General features: G+C 36.0%; 1 protein-coding gene across 1 annotated transcript in view; it reads right to left on the bottom strand.

Annotated features, from left to right (window-relative positions):
• LOC137390594 (serine-rich adhesin for platelets-like) overlaps positions 1-16,847 on the bottom strand; it is a 90,599-nt gene that overhangs the window by 12,959 nt on the left and 60,793 nt on the right. The window contains exons 20-22 of the mRNA XM_068076923.1: positions 16,583-16,711; positions 13,819-13,881; positions 5,356-5,439 (exon numbers count right to left, since the gene is read on the bottom strand). Of these exons, the coding sequence (XP_067933024.1) occupies positions 5,356-5,439; positions 13,819-13,881; positions 16,583-16,711 (276 nt within the window). The remainder of the gene's footprint in view (positions 1-5,355; positions 5,440-13,818; positions 13,882-16,582; positions 16,712-16,847) is intronic.

Below are 16,847 nucleotides of genomic sequence, written 5' to 3'. Positions count from 1 at the left end.
TTTTATCCAGACGCTCTACCACTGAGCTACAACAACATATTGATCAAAAATGTTTTCATATACGGCATAGCCCATGCGCAGGCTAATTATTTTAGCATTAGCGTTGGGAAATATCTTTCATAAAGGTTCAATTACTGTATCTGGGGTCAAGGTCAATTCTTCTCACGTGGACAACTTTATCGTCTCCATAGCGTCGTATTCAAAGTTTTGATGGATAGTTTCTGGTAAAACAGTAACCTTTTTTACACACACACTTCTATGCAAGAACTGTTATTATTAATTATACATATTCACGAATTTTATTTTGTTTTCTCAGTTTGTATTAATTGTATCATTACCGTATCATCTTTTACTGTACTTGTAGCAAAACCGACTTAATGTAGCTTATTACGACTTATTACTTGCTAATTATTTCCTATTTACATCTAAACTTTTTTATAGTCCAATTTATTTTTTTAAATTTATTTGACCTGCACGAAACATTTTCCTCTGAGTTTAAAGTTGTTTGACACAGTTTGAAAACCTTCACAGTTGTTTTTATTTTTTCTCTTTACTTATTTCAACTACACAAAACACTTCTCTCATGATATGTAGTTTGAAAGTTAGAATGGCAAATGTTGTTATACATTAAATACAAATCAATTTTCTTTTTTATTACATGGGTATTACAGCTAGTTTTAATATATTTTTCACATCTAGTTGCCACGCTCACATGTTTTGATTAGCCAACTCGGCAGACAACTGTAACATAAGGTCGATGCAGATTTCAAAATACCGAAAAAAGTCTGTGCCGTATTTATACGTCCGCATTAATTTCTAAAAATGGGTAATGAAGTATACCGATCGGCTTGTACGTCAGACTTGTTTCAGACTTTCGCAAAGTTATTGAGACAGCAGAGATTAGCAGAGAATTCCACCAGACCGCAAGACATCGCGAACATAGATGGAATGCCTTTAAAAATGAACTTACACACAAAATTTACGAATATTTCATCAGAAAATATCAATATATTCCTATCACTTGAGATGGTTTTTGATGTTTGAGATGATCTGCTTGTTATAATGACCCATGTTATCTGAAAACAGTGTAAAGCATTTTTTTCAGCCTTACATGGAGTATTACACACGGCATGCATGACACAGCAACAACACCTCTCTGGCTTCATTATCATCTTGTAGAACCTAGTAATGAGTCCGCATATAAAATCTTCGCATTCACATTATTCAAATACAAACGTAAATAGCTCAAACAACTTACTCTTCTCACGCTAGTTTGGTTAGATAGTTTGGACTTGAATTCCAGTAAACCATTAATGCTCGCGTTTTTGTTAGGTTTAAGCATGGTTGCGTATTATGACTATGAATAACTATTGTATGATAATCGCAAGCATCCCCACAATTGAACACATCTATTTTCATCTAATAGCATAGGATACAGTAGCTCTGCAGTAAAAATAACACTTGATGCTGTTATATATAAAAGTTGGTGAGGCAACTACATGTAATTTATAGATGCAAATAATGATAATATTCAAACATTAGTTGTTTTGATTCTCCATACAGTAAAACCTCTACATTCAGTCAAACCTTTACATACAGTCAAACCTTTACATACAGTCAAACCTATACATACAGTCAAACCTCTATATGCAGTCAAACCCCTACATACGGTCCAACCTTTACATACAGTCAAACCACTAGATACAGTCAACCCTCTACATACAGTCAAATCTCTACATACAGTCAACCCTCTACATACAGTCAAATCTCTACATCAGTTAAACCTGTATATACTGTCAAACCTCTACATACAGTCAAACCTCTACATACAGTCAAACCCCTACATACAGTCAAACCTTTACATACAGTCAAACCTATATATACTGCCAAACCTCTACATCCTATCAAACCTCTACATACAGTCATTCCTCTGCATACTGTCAAACCTCTACATACAGTCAAGCCTCTACATAAGAAACGCTACAGCTTCCTAAGTGAAAGTGAAGAGGCTGGTGAAAAATAAAAAAATATTAAAAGCTACGAGTGAAGTTAAATCAAACTCAAGTTACCGTACAACCTGTATTTGAACACCACCTCTATTTGAACGCCACCTCTATTTGAACACCACCTCTATTTGAACGTCACTATGAGAGAAGGGTTAAAAATAGCGCACCACCCTTTAGTTGAATGCAACTTCTATTTGAACGCCACTTTTATTTGACTGATACTATTCGAGATTCTTAATCTTTACGAACCCATAATAACAAGTAAAAAAGTATCCACAATACCGCACTAATGACTCGATTACATCGATAACAATTAATTCGTTCGTTGTTTCTGTTTGTATCGAAGTCCATTTTCCAACTCGAAGTCTTTAGGTTTTTTCATTATAAATTTTGATTGCAACACCACAGAAATAATTAGTAACTGTATCAGGTAACTGTAATAGTAGTTCCTTTTTTAATGCGGTCTTAATACTTCGATGTGTGTGAAGTAAAGTTTTCACATTTACGATGGAAAATGTGCAACTACGTATTTTGAGGCTAACTGCTTAAGGCTATTTTGATTACACGCGGACTCTCTTTATTTGCGCTATAAGTTTTTGATCAAAAGTGGCATCGTGTAAATGTTTTGCTCTGCTAATAAATTGTTTGAATGCTAATATCGACTAGCTCAACAGCTGTGCAGAAGATGGGTTGAGGTCAGAAGACATTGTGAAAGGTACAGCAAGCTACAACATAAATAATCCGTTCCAGGAACGTTTACGTTATAGAGAACTTACGTTATGAGAACAACAAAATACATATACATTGCCTAATTTGTTTTAAGATCTCTCGAAACTCACCCCTCTGTCCATGCAAAAGAAAAAACTTGACACACCTCTTTTAGTTTGTGGGCTGTACTGTACCGTATACTGTATTAATTGCATAAAAAAATAAATGTAATGTGAATTTTATTGCAAGTCAGCCTTTAAAGCTCCAACAAATTGCAACGCAGGCTTTAAGATCGCTGTAGGTTAATGAAGCAATATATATTATCTGGTAGAGAAATGTATCAGCTTCCTCGTGTATATTTTATTGCCACCACTTATTTGAACGTCACCTCTTTTAAAGCGCCACTCCAAGCAATGGGTCAACAAAATAGAGCGCCATGGCGTTCAAATAAAGGTTTTAAGGTTTCACAGTATGTAGAGCATCTATATCACTGCTTCTATCTCTACCACTGCTTCTATCTCTACCACTGCTTCTATCTCTGAACATACGCATAGCCAAGCAAATACTCCCTTTCATTTCTCTACATTATTGAATTAAATACAGCATATTCTTGTGGAGATATATATTTCAACATTTGACAGTTTTGCAGAGCAAGATACCTCAGAGTAAGTGAATTTTGTATGCAAAGGTTAGATAGCAATTGGCAATAAAATGCTTGAATAACAGCTTTTGAACCAATCTGCTTGATGCCGATAGCCCTGTTTAGACACTGGCACTGCTGCATTGCTCTAAGGTTTTACATCGCTACTTTTAGGAAAACTCTAGCCTGCGTGTTTCAATTCAGCAGGGTTTTGTGATAGCCAATGCATTGACAATCGGCAATGCATTGTCAATGCATCATTTCAAAGCGGGCACATTAATCTACGACTGTAGAGATAAGAATGATGCCATGATTGCCTTAAATAGTTTATTAGTATTTTATAATAATCAACTATTTAAATCAACTCGCTTCAATTTTATTTATTTCCAACGAATGCTGGTTGAGTTCCAGACTTTCATTCAAATGACGATGATAACGGGGATGATGATGATAACAGGGATGACGACGATAACAGGGATGACAATGATAACAGGGCTGATGATGATAACAAGGCTGACGATGATAACAAGGATGACGATGATAACAGGGATGACGATGATAACAAGGATGATGATGATAACAAGGATGATGATGATAACAAGGATGACGATGATAACAGGGATGACGATGATAACAAAGATGACGATGATAACAGGGATGACGATGATAACAGGGCTGAAGATGATAACAGGGCTGACGATGATAACAGGGATGACGATGATAACAGGGCTGCACACGAACAACCATTTATAAACTGAGAAAGATACTCTTACTCGCAACAGATATATGAACTCTACCAGTACAAATTCTCATTGTTTATTAAATATTTCAGATAAGTTTTTTGGAAATCAATTGTGCTAAAATTCTTTTTGCCTGTGGTTTAATTTATGCTGTGTAAAGTTCAAATGTATTGTACTTTGCTGTTTTTTGTTTATGTGCAACATTTTTTCTTTGAGCAAAATAAAGCAAAGCAAGTAGCGGTACAAATACTATTGCTAGCGCCATTGCTAGGGCCATTGCTAGGGCCATTGCTAGCGCCATTGCTAGCGCCATTGCTAGCGCCATTGCTAGAGCTATTGCTAGCGCTATTGCTAGCGCTATTGCTATTGCTAGTGCCGGTGCTATTGCTAGCGCAATTGCTAGCGCTATTGCTAGCGCTATTGAAAATCTATGTTGCAATACAAATATTCTGACGGTAATTCAATAATGACAATGGAACATTCATCAAAACATCTCGATCTTCATACAACCAAGGCTAATTCCCATAGGTCAAGCCATGTGTCAACATGGCGTATCTGTAGCATTTGTGTGTGTGTAGCCCCAGAAAATGTCTACATGACATGCGAGGCATTTCGGCGATGCGGATGCATGTGTGCGTTCGTGCGCATACACACACACACAAGCACGCACACACACTTGTGCACACACACACGTGCACGGACAATCACGTGCACGAACATAGACACGCGCGAACATAGACACGCGCGAACATAGACACGCACACCGTCAGACACACACATATCTAGTTATGTATTCGACAACCATGACTATTCCAGAAATGGCTGTAGTTACCTCATGTTGTCATGAGCATAAGTTATCTTGGTGATACTATTAGCTTTTTAGAGCTATGAACATGCATTCCTGCATGGTTTTTAATATCCTCTACCAAAAAGTGATTAGGCTCTAAACTAGGATGTTACTATAGGGGCAATGATTACACTAACCTCTGGTCTGAGACGAAATTACACATATTGTTCAGTCAGTCGTTACTCGGGAAAGTTGAGAAATAACTGTACAAGTTCAAAGCAATGCAGAGCTGGGCAGATGTTCATGGGATATATATATATATATACAGGTATATGGGATATATTCCGACAGGCACATAAAACATAGCAGCCTCGCAGTCTAGCAGCCAAGCAGCCCTCACGTTAAAGGTAAACTCAATTGATAAGAGTTCGAGCTGGAGTGAGGGGCATGTATCAGAAATACTTAAAAGCCTACCGAGTTGATAGAGTGCTTTTTACTGGCCAATTCCAGCGTCTTCACATCGCAAAGAAGTCCTTTCGCTCCGGAGTAGTTGACTTTCTATAAATAGACAACTAGCAGTGATAGATGCTAGGGTAAAACTGTGTATATTGAAACTATGCCAAGTTTCAGCACTCTCAGCAGGAAACACATCAATGAATTTTTTGTCGATGCAATTGAGAATGTTGATGGACTCTTCTGAATCAACATAAACACTCTACTTTTTTATCCTTCTGCAAACAAAAGAACACTCAACTTACCAGCTAGATAAACAAATTCTTTTTTTTTATCGTTTCCCAACAAAGCTGGTGCAAAGGTAACTAATTTGACTGGAAATAAATTACACTATAACCCTGTATAACCCTGTAAAACTAGGTAGTACTCTCTATAATTCTCTACAACTCTGTGTAATTCTATATAACCTGCATACCTCAATATAATGTACTTTGTTAATATTGATGGAGTACATAAAATTACATATATATTGTAGTAGCCTATATGAACAACAGATATGTCATAGTTAAAATTTATTCAGCATATAATAAAATCTATGGTATTATTGGGTTGAGTATGACATGGCAGTATGAGTCAGTGAATGCGACGTGTTAAGTATGACACGCGACACTTATGTATAGCTTTAAAAAGAGATGTGACAAAAATTTTCACAGCTTTATATGGTAACAACTTTTTCATTTTTGGAATTATAGATTTGAACGTGAAATTTATGTTCGAGTCTTGCTTAAATATTAAAAAAGGCCCTAAAAAAGGCCTATGATTTTTAGGCATACACGTAGATTTGCTATGAGTTATTCCATTTTTAAATCCAATGTTCGGTACTACCTTGCACCACACACAAATTTATTCACTGAGCTGTCAAACGAATTAAATTTTTAGCAGTTCAGACCGAGTTTGACAGTAAATGTCATGTTGATTGTTGAATTCATGCATTCTAAAAAAGGGAATCTAGAATTTACATTTAGATGAGTGAGTCTTTGGTGAAGTTATTTAACTTTTAATGGTTACTAAGAAATTAGTAACTGAGAGAACTTGAAGCGTGTCGTGCCGAGTTTGCTCTTATATTCCAACTTGATATCTTAAACTCCTGAGGCATTCATCAGGCCTATTCGTCGCAGTGAGGCGTATGACATTCAAAGTAGCTTGAAGAACCTCGCATTTATAGCTGAATAAGCTATCCCTTTGGAAAGAGATCCTCAGCTGGACCATGACGCAAAGAGGCACATTTAAAAAACTTAGAAAAAAACTTTTCTCCAGATGACAACTGAGTGACAGCCAATAAATCGACAGTAAGCCAGTAATTGATAGACTAGATATAGAATTGAAATTCCTTAGCAGTGCATAGGCTAACAAACCACAATAACAATGTTATTACAATTACATTACACTGCATAGATAGTAAATGCTGCCTTTTTGTTCTGCCTTTTTGTTCGCACTGGAGCATTGCATAAGATGATGGCTGCTGCTTTTCTGGCGAAAACAGCCATCGACGGGGACAGTATTAACCTTTATAGCAGAGAGACCTTTTCATGTGTATACAGTCAAACATGGATAACTCGCCCACGGATAGCTCGAACACATGGTTAACTGGAACGGTTTTTTTGGTCCGTTCCCACGTACTGATAAATTGCTTTAGATAACTCGACCTCAACTTGGTTAACTCGAACAGTTTTTTGCTCAACGGCTACCGAAACGGTTGCTATCGCTTTATAAAATCACTTTATTCCAAGCCATAGAGGTAAACCTCAACTTTTCGTAATTCATAGGGGCGTCGTTATAACTACCATCGGCAAAATATTTTTGTCAACGACTTTTCTAAAGGTTTGGTGAAACTTGATTTGACCAAACATCCGCTTAGCAATGGCCCTTCGGAAGCAAGGAAACGTGAGGTAACTTTCGCATAAACTTAAAAAAAATCGTCAAAATTGATCTTGGTTAAAACGCTCAAAAGAAAAGGATGTATTTTCTTCTGAGCATTTCAACAACGATGGAGTTTTGCCAGTTTTAATCTAAAAATGTCCTGGCAATAACATCACCTCAAACAACAAACCAATCTCAAGTGATAGAAAAGTCTATACTTTTTGATAAAAAAGTTTTAAACTTTACATTAAAAGCAATTAATTTGAAACAAGCCATTTATGCTTTTGACTTATATTTTAGTTAGTATATGTTCATGTATCTACTAATAAATAAATACATGGACTTGTGACAGAGCTCTGATAACTTGAACGCTATGATAACTCGAACACTTTCGCTCGGTCCCGTGAAGTTCGAGTTATCTATGTTTGACTGTATTTAAGTAAACATTAATAAATGCATTAGCCTTTAAACTTATAAACTGACTCTGGCTAGTAGACTAGACCTTCTTATAGACTGACTAAGTAGATTAGACCTTCTTATAGATTGACTAAGTAGACTAGACCTTCTTATAAATTGACTAAGTAGACTAGACATTCTTATAGATTGACTAAGTAGATTAGACCTTCTTATAGATTGACTAAGTAGACTAGACCTTCTTATAGATTGACTAAGTAGACTAGACCTTCTTATAGATTGACTAAGTAGACTAGACATTCTTATAGATTGACTAAGTACACTAGACCTTCTAATAGATTGACTAAGTAGACTAGACCTTCTTATAGATTGACTAAGTAGACTAGACCTTCTTATAGATTGACTAAGTAGACTAGACCTTCTTATAGATTGACTAAGTAGACTAGACCTTTTTATAGATTGACTAAGTAGACTAGACTTTCTTATAGATTGACTAAGTAGACTAGACCTTCTTATAGATTGACTAAGTAGACCATAGCTTTTTATATATTGACTAGTTGACTAGACCGTCTTATAGATTGACTAAGTAGACTAGATCTTATAGATTGACTAAGTAGACTAGACATTTTTATAAACTTACTAAGTACGTTTGACATCTGCCTTCTAAGTATTTTGGGCCTACGTTTTATATGTTACCTGAAGCATTTATATCTAAAATAACCTTAGGCTGACAATGCGCCATGCTATAAGTTGCTATACAGTAAGTCTATGCGCCATGCTATAAGTTGCTATGCAGTAAGTCTATGCCCAAGATCATTGTTGAAGTCAAAGATCATTGTTGAACAACAAAACATTAAAAATCAAAACTATTTTTGTTATTTAAATACAGCGACTGGCCACAAATATTGTTATCACAACATTTCCAAATGTCATGTTTATTCAGCCATACATAGGAGGCAATCAGTCTATGTGAACAGGTTTTTTATGGACTCTAGTCATACATAATTTTACTGCTACATTTTTAGTACTAGTGCTTCAAAGAATAGTTTTTGCATTGCAAATAAGCAGCAAAGGATCTGTCTGTCAAATAAGCAGCTAAGGATCTGTCTGTCAAATGAGCAGTGAAGGATTTGTCTGTCAAATGAGCAGCAAAGGATCTGTCTATTAAATAAGCATCGAAGGATCTGTCTGTCAAATAAGCAGAGAAGGATCTGTCTGTCAAATGAGCATCAAAGGATCTGTCTATTAAATAAGCATCAAAGGATCTGTCTGTCAAATAAGCAGCCAAGGATCTGTCTGTCAAATAGGCATCAAAGGATCTGTCTATTAAATAAGCAGCGAAGGATCTGTCTGTCAAATAAGCAATGAAGGATCTGTCTATTAAATAAGCATCAAAGGATCTGTCTATTAAATAAGCAGCGAAGGATCTGTCTATTAAATAAGCATCAAAGGATCTGTCTATTAAATAAGCAGCGAAGGATCTGTCTATTAAATAAGCAGCGAAGGATCTGTCTGTCAAATAAGCAGTGAAGGATCTGTCTGTCAAATGAGCAGCAAAGGATCTGTCTGTCAAATAAGCAATGAAGGATCTGTCTGTCAAATAAGCAGCAAAGGATCTGTCTGTCAATTAAGCAACAAAGGATCTGTCTGTCAAATGAGCAATGAAGGATCTGTCTGTCAAATAGGCATCGAAGGATCTGTCTGTCAAACGAGCATCAAAGGATCTGTCTATTAAATAGGCATCGAAGGATCTGTCTGTCAAATAAGCAGCAAAGGATCTGTCTGTCAAATAAGCAGTGAAGGATCTGTCTGTCAAATAAGCAGCAAAGGATCTGTCTGTCAAATGAGCAATGAAGGATCTGTTTGTCAAATAAACAACAAAGGATCTGTCTGTCAAATGAACAGCGAAGGGCCTGTCTGTCCAATAAGCAGCAAAGGATGTGTCAAAGGAGCAGCAAAGGATATACAGACAAACTCGGATAACTCGCCCTCAGATAGCTCGAACACATGGTTAACTCGAACGGATTTGTTTGGGCCATTCCCGAGCAATGATAAATTGCTTTAGATAACTCAACCTCAACATCATCAACTCGAACAGTTTTTTGCCCAACGGCTACCGAGACAGTTGTTATCACTTTAGAATATCGCTTTATTCCAAGCGATAGAGGTAAACATCAACTTTTAGTAGTTCTTAGGCCTCATTACCATCATCGGCAAAATATTTTCGTTAACGACTTTTGTAAGGGTTAGCAAAAAATCAAATTTTACCAAACATCCACTTTGTGATGGCCCTTCGAAAGCAAGAAAAAGCGAGGTAACCTCCGGATAAACTTAGAGTAAATCGACAAAATTGATTTTGATTAAAACGCTCAAGAGAAAAATATGTTTTTTTCTGAGCGTTTTAACTGCGATCAAGTTTTGCCAATTTTAACCTGAAATCTCAAGTGATAGAAAAATATCTATAATTTCTGATAAATTTTTTCAAAGCTTCACATGAAAGGCCCTTTAACTTGCAACAAGCAATCTATGCTTTTGATTTATATATAGTTTGTATGTGTACATGTGTCTACTGATAAATATATGCACTTGTGACAGTGCTCTGATAACTTGAATGCTCTGATAACTCGAACACTTTTGCTCGGTCCCGTGAAGTTTGAGTTATCTGAGTTTCACTGTGTATATATATATATATACAGTCAAACATGGATAACTCGAACTTCAAGGGACCGAGCGAAAGTGTTCGAATTATCAGAGCGTTCAAGTTATCAGAGCACTGTCACAAATCCATATATTTACTTATTTATTAGTAGATACATGTACATATACAAACTATAATATAAATCAAAAGCACAAATGGCTTGTTTCAAATTAAATGCTTCTAATGTAAAGTTTAAAACGTTTTCATGAAAAAGTATAGAGATTTTTTTATCACTTGAGATTGGTTTGTTGTTTGAGGTGATGTTATTGCCAGGACGTTTTTCAGATTGACATTGGCAAAACTTGATCGTTGTTGAAATGCTCAAAAGAAAAGACATTTTTTTCTTTTGGGGTTTTACCCACCATCAATTTTGCCGTTTTTTCTTGAAGTTTATGCAGATTACCTTACTTTACCTGGGATTCGTTAAGAGCAACACTCCGAGGCAGTTCAATTAGAAGTTTTACGAGGTTTTACGGTACATTCTATATCACTCACGCTTTTTTAATAGATACTTATTGAATGTACACACGTATTCTGTGTTTAGGTCAAACGATGAATAGTTTTTTGTAGCTCAGACAACGTATTGCAACAATTTTAAAACGTTTTAAACATTCAACATTCCGACGTTGATTCAACACGGAATCAACGTCGGAAAACTATTCATCACGGGCTAGTTGGGTCACGCACTCAAGGATTTTCGCCACGCACATACAAAACAACATGCGATTTTTGTTTTGTATGTGCGTGGCGAAAATCCTTGCGCGCGTGACCCGGCTAGCCCGTGCTATTCATCGTATCGCAGTATAAATAAAATTTCACCAAACTTTTAGAAAAGTCATTGACAAAAATATTTTGCCGATGGTGGTAATAACGACGCTTATGAATTACGAGAAGATGAAGTTTACCTCTATGGCTTTGAATAAAGTGATTTTCTAAAGCGATAACAACCGTTTCGGTAGCCGTTGGGCAAAAAAACAGTTCGAATTAACAGTGTTGAGTTCGAGTTATCTATAGCAATTTATCATTACGTGGGAACGGACCAAAGGAAATGTTCGAATTAACCATGTGTTCGAGCTATCCGTGGACGAGTTATCCATGTTTGACTGTATATATATATATATATATATATATATATATATATATATATATATATATATATATATATATATATATATATACAGTGAAACATAGATAACTCGCCCACGGATAGCTCGAACACATGGTTAACTCGAACGGTTTCTTTGGTCCGTTCCCACGTAATGATAAATTGCTATAGATAACTCGACCTCAACTCTGTTAACTCGAACAGTTTTTTGCTCAACGGCTACCGAAACGGTTGTTATCGCTTTAGAAAATCACTTTATTCCAAGTCATAGAGGTAAACCTCAACTTTTCGTAAATCATAGGCGTCGTTATTACCACCGTCAGCAAAATATTTTTGTCAACGACTTTTCTAAAGGTTTGGTGAATTTTGATTTTTACCAAACATCCGCTTAGCGATCGCCTTTCGGAAGCATGGAAAAGTGAGGTGACCTTCGCATAAACTTCAAGAAAAATCGGCAAAATTGATCTCGGTTAAAACGATCAAAAGAAAAAAATGTCTTTTCTTCTGAGCATTTCAACAACGATCAAGTTTTGCCAATGTCAATCTAAAAAACCTCCTGGCAATAACATCACCTCAAACAACAAACCAATCTCAAGTGATAGAAAAGTCTCTATACTTTTTGATAAAAAAGTTTTAAACTTTACATTAAAAGCAATTAATTTGAAACAAGCCATTTGTGCTTTTGACTTATATTATAGTTAGTATATGTACATGTATCTACTAATAAATAAATACATGAACTTGTGACAGAGCTCTGATAACTTGAACGCTCTGATAACTCGAACACTTTCGCTCGGTCCCGTGAAGTTCGAGTTATCCATGTTTGACTATATATATATATATATTTATATATATATATATAATCCTTAGGATATACAGATCCTTTGTTGCTTATTTGACAGACAGATCCTTTGCTGCTCATTTGACAGACAGATCCTTTGCTGCTTATTTGACAGACAGATCCTTTGCTGCTTATTTGACTATATATATATATATATATATATATACAGTGAAACTTGGATAACTCAAACTTCAAAGGACCGAGCGAAAGTGTTCGAATTATCAGAGTGTTCAAGTTATCAGAGCACTGTCACAAGTCCATGTATTTACTTATTTATTAGTAGATACATGTACATATACAAACTATAATATAAATCAAAAGCACAAATGGCTTGTTTCAAATTAAATGCTTCTAATGTAAAGTTTAAAACGTTTTCATCAAAAAGTATAGAGATTTTTCTATCACTTGAGATTGGTTCATTGTTTGAGGTGATGTTATTGCCAGGACGTTTTTAAGATTGACATTGGCAAAACTTGATCGTTGTTGAAATGCTCAAAAGAAAAGACATCTTTTTCTTTTGAGCGTTTTACCCACGATCAATTTTGCCAATTTTTCTTGAAGTTTATGCAAAGATTACCTTACTTTACCTGGGATTCGTTAAGAGCAACACTCCGAGGCAGTTCAATTAAAAGTTTTACGAGGTTTTATGGTACATTGTATATCACTCACGCTTTTTGAATGGATACTTATTGAATGTATACACGTATTCTGTGTTTAGGTCAAACGATGAATAGTTTTTCTAGCTAAGACAACGTATACGTTTAATTACAACAATTTTTAAGACGTTTTAAACATTCAACATTCCGACGTTGATTCAACACGGAATCAACGTCGGAAAACTATTCATCACGGGCTAGCCGGGTCACGCACTCAAGGATTTTCGCCACGCAAATACAAAACAAAAACAACATGCTGTTTTTGTTTTGTATGTGCGTGGCGAAAATCCTTGCGCGCGTGACCCGGCTAGCCCGTGCTATTCATCGTATAGCAGTATAAATCAAATTTCACCAAACCTTTAGAAAAGTCGTTGACAAAAATATTTTGCCGATGGTGGTAATAACGACGCTTATGAATTACGAAAAGTTGAGGTTTTCCTCTATGGCTTGGAATAAAGTGATTTTCTAAAGCGATAGCAACCGTTTCGGTAGCCGTTGGGCAAAAAACAGTTTGAATTAACAGTGTTGAGTTCGAGTTATATAGAGCCATTCATCATTGCGTGGGAACGGACCAAGCAAATCTATTCAAGTTAACCATGTGTTCGCTATATCCGAGGGCGAGTTATCCATGTTTCACTGTATATATATATATATATATATATATATATATATATATATATATATATATATATATATATATAGGCCTATGTATATATAGTCCTCAACCACTACATGCTTACCAAAGAGAATAAACCATGACAAAAGTTCTAGTGCCTCAAGATGTAACCTGCAACAACCAGTAGTTGCCTTGTAATCATTTGCAATACCCAGTGAAGGTTACAATATTTACCTGCGATTTCAAGTACTCAAATCGTATCAAGTCATCTTCTACTTCCCTTGTTTTTAATGCGCTCTGTAAAAAAATAGAACAGATGGCTCCTGATATCATTTTCTAGTTGCAATTTAAGCCAAAAGTGCAGACGAAAATGTCTTACAAGCAGGCAAATAATAGTAAATAGCTTTCAGAAAACCTGATAACAAGTATAAGGGAAGCTGTTAATCATAGAACTAAAGGAAATCAATTCAAATTGCTTTGCAACCTGCCAGCTTGTGGGAAAAGGCTATATGAATTTGTGTATGAATGAAACTTGACAAGGAAAGCCGGGTGACACCTTTAGACATGGGAAGAGGCAGTGGAGTCTAACGATGGGAGAAAGTCAAGGACATCGTGTTGTGTCTACTTGTGAAGGGACAGTGAGGAAGAAAATGACTGAACTGACAAGATTATTGGGCTCGAAAGCAATAGTTGGCTGCAAATAAAAGGTGTGGTCGACAGACTAAGGCATTGCTCCGTATTGCTTGCTAGGAAAATTTATCTAGGTAAATTTCTGGCAAGTAACCAAAAGAATTTCAAAAATTTGCAAAAACAAGCGATAAGGGACAAAGACAGAGTCCCAAGCGAAAAAAACTTCCCTGTAATTAAGTTAATTTATAGGGAAAAACAGATATATCTATGATAACCTATAAAAATGGCACCAATAGCAGCTCTTCAGATTTACAAAAATCCATCGCAAAGAAGATTTATGGGTAAAATGATGGTATATCACATGAGGATATAAAAGAGGGAGCTAACAATAACACTCCTATCATTATAGTACTAACAATAACACTCCTATCATTATAATACTAACAATAACACTCCTATCATTATAATACTAACAATAACACTCCTATCATTATAATACTAACAATAACACTCCTATCATTATAATACTAACAATAACACTCCTATCATTATAATACTAACAATGATACTCCTATCATTATAATACTAACAATAACACTCCTATCATTATAATACTAACAATAACACTCCTATCATTATAGTACTAACAATAACACTCCTATCATTATAGTACTAACAATAACACTCCTATCATTATAGTACTAACAATAACACTCCTATCATTATAGTACTAACAATAACACTCCTATCATTATAATACTAACAACAACACTCCTATCATTATAATACTAACAATAACACTCCTATCATTATAATACTAACAATCTCTGAGGTCACCGATCGATCAACTGGCAGTTGCAGAAAGGCTACTCTGAAGTACATACGTGTGCCCCAACATACGTGTGCCCCAACATACGAGTGCCCCAACATACGAGTACCCCAACATATGTGTGCCCCAACATACGAGCGCCCCAACATACGAGCGCCCCAACATATGAGAAACTTGAGATACAAGCCAAATTTTGTTTTGAGTCACGAGGCAAATTTGAGATGCGAGCATACGAGACAGCCCTCGATGCGCCCGGCAGGTGGTGAAGTATGCGACACTGCTTTTGAGAACAGCATCGCTCGGTCTTTCGCGTAGGATCAGTTTAAAAGTTTTAAAAAAGGCCTGCTAAAATTGATGGTGAAAGTGGCTCAGTGAGGCAAAAAGAGCCGGAAGATAAGAAAGGAAAACAATGAGAAAATTAAAATTAAGTTTATTGTAAGATTAAAACTTACTTTCAAGTGTGTGTTTAGTAAGCTAAATTCATTTAAGCCTAATTTTAAGTTTATTGTTATGTTACGTAGCATCACAATGTTGTAGCTTATTGACCATGTTGCCGTGAAATCTCTCTCATACCCCCTTTAGCCGCTACTGTCTTGAAGCTAAAGATCTGTGTAGTGTTGTACTTACCATTGTTACATTTTATTGCAGATCATAACCCATAGATATGTATTCGTTACTTTATGAGCATAGGTAGACAGCAATTAAAAACGTTTCCCATCTTAATATTTGGTTTTTTGGTGGTGTTTTAGAATATAGGAACAAATAAATTTGTATTTAACTATTTTACATGGCAAATATTGTTTTGAGATAGGAGAACATTGAAATACATGCTCAGTTTCACAACACATCAAGCTCATATATAGAGGTATGACTGTAGTTGTTCGCGTGGGGTACGACTGTAGTTGTTTGTGTGGGGTATGACTGTAGTTGTTTGTGTGAGGTATGACTGTAGTTGTTTGCGTGGGGTACGACTGTAGTTGTTTGTGTGGGGTATGACTGTAGTTGTTTGCGTGGGGTACGACTGTAGTTGTTTGTGTGGGGTATGACTGTAGTTGTCTGCGTGGGGTATGACTGTAGTTGTTTGTGTGGGGTATGACTGTAGTTTGTGTGGGGTATGACTGTAGTTGTTTGTGTAAGGTATGACTGTAGTTGTTTGTGTGGAGTATGACTGTAGTTGTTTGTGTGGGGTATGACTGTAGTTGTTTGTGTGAAACCCCATCGTGTTGTCATCGTCTAAAAAGTGAATCTTAATAAACCAGTTTGTGCCAAAGATGAACAAAAGGGAATCGATATTATTTTCATTGAAATAAACTATTTTAGACAATTACATATGCGTCGGTTTTATCTCTACTATTCGAGTTTATCTCTACTGACAGCTACCAACAGGTTCGTTTCGACACATTGACAACTCGTCAGCCACTCAAATGATTCGCCGTGTCAGTACATGTTGTCGGTGTGTAGCTACTGAAAGTTATAAAAATGTATTTAAATCACGTCATTAAAGCGCGGACTACAATGCACTGACAACTCCGTACTCACCCATTGGCTTATGAACTTAATTGTATGATCAGCCCTAATATGTTTGGGCACAACTGGTGTATGATAGGCAATTGTACCATGGAGGGAGCTCACGACGAGTGTATCGAGACAGTCGCACGCATCCACATCCTACAAATATTGAAGACATAAGAATCTATTTTCCGTGTCAACTATGAAATGTACAGACAAGATGACAATAGTGGAAAGCACATTGGCAAAAACCAAACATGCAAAAGAAAATGTGAGATTTGGATGTACAGGTCAT

This window comes from Watersipora subatra, chromosome 3, assembly GCF_963576615.1.
Source record: "Watersipora subatra chromosome 3, tzWatSuba1.1, whole genome shotgun sequence".
Taxonomy (NCBI): Eukaryota; Metazoa; Bryozoa; class Gymnolaemata; order Cheilostomatida; family Watersiporidae; genus Watersipora; species Watersipora subatra.
The sequence above is the reverse complement of the archived record's forward strand: the minus strand, read 5'-3'. Positions and strand labels throughout refer to the sequence as shown.